The sequence below is a fragment of the Suricata suricatta genome, chromosome 11 (genome assembly GCF_006229205.1).
Source record: "Suricata suricatta isolate VVHF042 chromosome 11, meerkat_22Aug2017_6uvM2_HiC, whole genome shotgun sequence".
NCBI classification, from domain to species: Eukaryota; Metazoa; Chordata; class Mammalia; order Carnivora; family Herpestidae; genus Suricata; species Suricata suricatta.
The window spans coordinates 99,873,086-99,879,315 of record NC_043710.1 but is presented as its reverse complement, the minus strand read 5'-3'; the positions used below and the strand labels follow the sequence as shown (position 1 = coordinate 99,879,315).

Genomic DNA, 6,230 nt, shown 5'->3' with positions numbered 1-6,230 from the left:
GTGTGTGTGTGTGTGTGTGTGTTATAGACTACAAGGATTGGTCAAGGATAAATCTGAATTGTGAACTTAAGGTCTTCTCAGTTCTTTTGTGAGTCCATACCTTTCTGGGAATGACTGGCCACTCCTCATTATCTCATCATGTGTAATTGTTTTTGAAAGTCCTCGTTTTTAATATCTGGTTCCCAAAAGGGGAACGGAAACCAACGGAGAGGGAAGGAAAAACCCTTTAAATTCCCTGGAAGTTGCCAGATGGGAAGGGCTTGCAATGACGGTTTGGGGTGGAGGTGTGACACCACAGGCTGCCTGTGCCTGCCTGTTTGCACCTCTGTGATCAGAAGCAGCAACAGGGATCTCCTGGATCGGAGGACAGAGTCCTTTGTCTCCACCCTGGCTCCCACAAGCTGTGTGCAAGCTGCTCCAAGAACACGGACGCAGCTGCCTGCTGCTGGCACTGCTGTGAAGGGATGAGTGGCTGCTACTGGGCCAAGAGCAGGTGACCCGAGTGACCACAGTTTATCCCCCACGCCTTCCCCTGGAAGTTGCAAGCCTTCAGTAGACACAGGAGTTCGGAAATAGTTACGTTAGATTCTGCCAGTGCGCTTGTCTAGATGCGGAGACAAATTCCTGGTGTTTCCTAGTCCGCTTTCTTCCCAGGATCCTCTCTGTCTACTGCAGCTTTCTAAAGGACTCAGACTATAATGGCTTTCTGACTTCCCTATTACTTATTTCTTCACAGTATTAATAAAACTTGTGGGTAGAACTGGTGATTTTGTTTTGTCTTAATAGTCAGGCTTCATCTCTTCTTCTGACAATTTAATGCATGATTGACTAATGAGTCAGCATATTTACAAAGAAGGAAAAATTCTATAATCATCTCTAATTCTAGGTTAGGGGCCTGGGTAAATTTGTGGATGAAACTCTGTCACTGAATATGTTGAGTAAGAACAGTTTATTTGAAGTCATTGATTGGGGGCACTGAAAGGTCATAGGTTTTCAACACCAGCTGCCTTGGGCTTAATACTGGCTTCCTTCATCACTAATGGGCCATAGGCCTGAAGTGCAGTCTCTACGTCTAGCACAGCATACTGGTAAAATCTGCTACACCAGATTGTTAAATTAGAACTGGGAGGCTCTGTTGGTTAAGTGTCCAACTTCGGCTCAGGTCATGTTCTCACAGTTTGTGAGTTTGAGCCCCACATGACGGTCTATGCTGACAGTATGGAGCCTCCTTGAAATTATCTGTATCCCCCTCTCTCTCTGCCCTTCCCCTGCTCTCTCTCTCTCAAAAATAAATAAATGTTGTTTTAAATAATTAAATAAAAGAAAAAATAACATTGGAACATATAAGGCAATCACTAGGTCACAGTTTTTATTTTTTATTATAATTATTTTGATACCAAATCTCATCTTTATTTCCTTTATTCAGCTTTCTATTTAAGTTTCCTTGAGTTCTAATGAGCTTCAGAGTGGAGTTTATAAAGAAATTTTAGATATACCCTCTTTGCTAATTTTAGGACTTCAAATGCCTTGGATGCAGGAATCAGAATTTACAAAGAAGGACAAAGCTGCCAGAGTCATTCAGGAGGCCTGGAAATGTTTTCTTGTGAGTTTATTTCGTTGTTTTTGTAATCTTACTGTGATATAATTTATATGTCATAAGGTTCACCTGTTGAAAGTGTAAAATTCAATTGTTTTTAGTATATTTACAGATTGGTGTACCACCGTTTGCTTTAAAAGCACCCATTTTTTAGAATTTCAGAAAGTTAACATTAATTAATCATCTCATTAGCCTCACAAATCCTTACTGAGCTCTGATCAGGGCCAGGCATTCTGAAAATAATTGTGATCACTGAAAGTATCAATAGTAGGATCCTTTGGTTTTTACCTCTAAAACTATTTATTGACTCAGGAATCAGGTTTCTGAGCGAGTGTTAGGGATACATTCATTCACTCATTAAAAATGTATGGAGTACATGACTCTTCAAGACTTAAAGTTTGATAATAATCTGAATTAATGTACTTATTTATCCTGCTTTTGTCTGGCTAGAGCTGGTCTCATTGGTGAAGGGAATATTCCAAATTGACCTAACCTGGTTGGATGAGAGCCAGTAACTAAAATGACTTCACTCTTCTGTGTTTATAGTAATGCTGTCTGTGCCGGATAATTTTGTGTGAAATGCTATGGCTCTGTTTCTGACACACACGATTTGTTAATCAAGTCTTACAACATAGCTTCCATCATGTGTTGCTTTTGCCTCTTTCAAGCCATAAAATCCATAACTATTGATCTCCAATACTAAACTAAAATTTTTCTTTAAAAAATTTTTAATGCTTTTTTTGAGAGAGAGAGAGGGAGAGGGAGAGAGAGGGAGGGAGGGAGAGGGAGAAAGTGTGAGCAGGGGAAGGGCAAATTGAGAGGGAGACACAAAATTTGAAGCAGGCTCCAGGCTCTGAGCTGTCAGCACAGAGCCTGACACAGGGCTTGAACTCACAAACTATGACATCATGACCTGAACCAAAGTCAGACATTTAACCGATTGAGCCACTCAGGCGCCCCAGAAATTTTTCTTTAAAAATCTATTCCTGGGACGCCTGGTTGGCTCAGTCACTTGAGTGTCCGACCTCGGCTCAGGTCATGATCTCACAATTTGTGGGTTCGAGCCCCGCGTTGGGCTCTGTGCTGACCACTAGCTCAGAGCCTGGAACCTGCTTCAGATTCAGTGTCTTTTTCTCTCCCTACCCTTCCCCTCTTCATGCTCTGTCTCTCAAAAATAAATAAAACATTTAAAAAAAATTTTTTTAAGTTTGTTTAAATCTATTCATTTGATGATTTCTACCAGCGTACTTGTATCTAGGCTTAAGCTTTTTGCCGTTTGTAACTTCCTTTATCCCACATCCAAATCCAATCAGCCACTTACCTTACATTCCTAGCACCGTGTAAGGCATTTACAATACACCCTTGCCCTTACGGAGTTTCAGTAGAGAAGCCCCGTATATAGACAAGTGTGTGCGTGTATGTATGTGTATTATAACTCAGTATTTAAGTGAGGAGACAAAAGTTTTCACTCTTGGTTCCTACAGAACGCCCGTGAAATGACAATATACATAAGGCTAACCCATACCAGAGAGAAGGGAGTTCATGAGCAGATGAGTTTGATCTCATTTTTGGACAACCAAAAGTAGATGGTAGCCTCCCGTGGGACAGAACCGTGTAGAAGCCTTGCCTAGACACACTTCCCCAGGGATGCAGGGAGAGAGCCAGTTTGTCACCAGAGCCCTAGCAAGGGTACACTTAGAGTTAGCAGTTGGAAAGAGCTGGAAGGAGAATGACTATAGACACAGGGCCAGTTGTGCCATTTGCTTCCACTGTCACTTCAGGCCCCGGAGCTGCAGGCGCATGATATTCACCAGGAGTCGGAAACTGTGCTGGTAGGTGGGTGTCTACTGTTAGGAGAAAGAATGCTGAAGGTTATCTCTTTTTAAAAAGTTAAACTGTTTGGAAAAGCTAATTCTGTTGTGGGTTTGGCACTCCCCAGTAAAAGCCTCTTGATTTTAATATTAGAAAGACATGCGGCTTGATTGCTGGCCACCTACCCACACCCCTCCAAGAAAGTCTGTTGGTTAACTCATTCCACCCACGTCACACAGCTCCCCGGCGATCTTCCTGTTCATGGTGAGGAAATGGGAAAATAGGAGACTTACAGAAATGCCCAGGATACTCAGACTGGTTCCCATGAACAAGTGACACAGACCTGTATTCTTAAGTATTAATGCACAACAAAGGATTGACCGGTATTTAAGGAAAATCAATGATGTTTTAAAAAAAGAGAGAATGAGGGGGGGAAATGAAGGAAATAAAAATGGTGATTGGGGGGGCCTGGGTGGCTCAGTCGGTTAAGCGTGTGACTTTGGCTCAGGTCATCATCTCACGGTTTCTGAGTTCAAGTCCCGTGTCAGGCTCTGTGCTCATTCTCAGAGCCTGCTTGGGATTCTGTCTCCCTCTCTTTCTGCCCCTCTCCTGCTCTCTCTCCCTCTAAAAATAAATAAAATCATTAAAATTTTTTTAATGTTTTAATATTCATTTTTGAGAGACAGAGAGAGAGAGAGAAAGTGAGCGAGCAAACATGAATGGGGGAGGGGCGGAGGGAGAAGGAGACACAGAATCTGAAGTTCAGGCTCCAGGCTCTGAACTGTCAGCACAGAGCCCGAAACAGGGCTTGAACCCATGAACTGTGAGATCATGATCTGAGCTGAGGTCAGACACTTAATCAACTGAACCACCCAGGTACCCCTAAAATATTTTTCTTAAAATGGTGATCAATTTAGGTAAGATCTGCATGTTGAATTGATGCAAGGGGGTTGTATTTGGAGATAAGATGGTGCCCCATGCAATAGAAGGTGTGACAGAGCGGTTGGATTTAAAAAGTGGTTAGAGGGGCGCCTGGGTGGCTCAGTTGGTTAAGCCTCCGACTTCGGCTCAGGTCAGATCTCACATTAGTGGGTTCAAGCCCCGCGTCAGGCTCTGTGCTGACAGCCAGCTCAGAGCCTGGAGCCTGCTTCCAGTTCTGTGTCTCCTTCTCTCTCTGCCCCTCCCCCTCTCATGCTCTGTCTCTCTCTGTATTAAAAATAAATAAAACATTAAAAAAAATTTTAAAAAGTGGTTAGAAACTGAAAAAAAAAGCAACTATGAAAACCATGGTTCAAATATATGGATAATTTAAATACTCCTAAGACTCAAGAGAAAACATTAGATCTTAAATCCAGATATATTGTGCTTCAGGTGCCTCAGAGGACTTCTAAATACGGATGCTTAAATTTAACACATTACTTGGTCCTATAAATTAGTAATTTGCATAGTCAAACTACTGTAAATGAAGGTATTTTCTTTCATGTGAATATTTTAAGTCAATAATATATGGACTTCCTTCAGTAAAATAATATAGAAGAACTTACAAATTAAAGCACATCTTTTACCCCCTCCTACTCTTCTCTACCCTCATACTCTAAAGAGAACCACTTTGAACAATTTTTTGTTTTAGGTCTTCTAGTAGTTATTTCTATTTCTTCATAATATGTTTGTATAATTATTTTTTATTTACCAACTCAAGTGACCTGTTGATTTCCCGAAAAGGTAACTGAGCGCTTATGCACAGCCCTGCCTATCTCCCCTGCCAGTACCGTACGTGATGACTTTTTAGTTCCTCTCTTCGTTACCTTAAGTTTTTTTAAGTTAATTTATTTATTTTGAGAGAGCGAGCGTGAGTAAGAGGCAGAGAGCAGGGGAGGGGCAGAGAGAATCCCAAGCAGACTCGGAGCTGTCAGCACAGAGCAGGATATGGGGCTCTGACTTACAAACCGAGAGATTATGACCTGAGTCAAATCAAGAGTCGGGTGCCTAGCCGACTGAGCCACCCAGGCGCCCCTGTTACCTTATTTCTTTCAAGAATATTTAGGGGTGCTTGAGTGGCTCAGTCAGGCAAGTGGTGGACTTCGACTCTGGTCAGGATCTCGCGGTTCACCAGTTCGAGCCCTGTTGTGGAGTTCTGTGCTGACAGCTCAGAGCCTGCAGCCTGTCTCAGATTCTGTGTTAACATCTCTCTCTGCCTCTCCCCTGCTCACACTCTGTCTCTGTCTCTCTTTCAAAAATAAAATAACATTAAAAAAATTTTTTAAAGAACATTTCTACCTGAGGCACCTGGGTGGCTCAGTTGGTTAAGCGACCAACTTCAGCTCAGGTCACGATCTCAGGGTTCATGAATTCAAGCCCCAAGTTGGGTTCTGTGCTGACTGCTCAGAGCCTGGAGCCTGCTTCAGGTTCCGTGTCTCCCCCTCTCTCAAAAATAAACAAACATTAAAAAAAAGAATATTTAAACCTTGGTTTCTGTTCTATCATGTTAGGATTGTGTGACGCCTGTGTATGACGAGGATATTAACATCCCAAATCTCCTACCTTTTTTTAATTTTAAAAACCTATCCTCCCAATCTTCAAACCCCCAAATCCTATTGCATCTACTAGTACACTGTCAGTATCCACTTGGAGGAGTTTCTCGTATATCCTGGGCACAAGTCCTTTATTAAATACATGTGTGGCAGGTATTTTCTGCAGGCATTGCATTCTTAAAGGTGGTTTTTTGATAATGAGTCTTTCATTTTACTTAAGTCCAATTTAATCATTTGTTCTTTACAGTTAGTTCTTTCTATGTCCTGTTCAAGAAATGTCTGCCTAGGGG

At 42.0% G+C, this 6,230-nt stretch overlaps 1 protein-coding gene across 3 annotated transcripts in view; it reads left to right on the top strand.

Moving 5' to 3' along the window:
• The first annotated feature begins 1,522 nt into the window (after positions 1-1,522).
• Positions 1,523-6,230, top strand: part of C11H11orf65 (chromosome 11 C11orf65 homolog) — a 36,493-nt gene continuing 31,785 nt past the window's right edge. For all 3 annotated transcript variants that reach the window (XM_029914787.1, XM_029914786.1, XM_029914785.1), the window contains exon 1: positions 1,523-1,603. In XM_029914787.1, coding sequence (XP_029770647.1) covers positions 1,523-1,603 — 81 coding nt within the window. The remainder of the gene's footprint in view (positions 1,604-6,230) is intronic.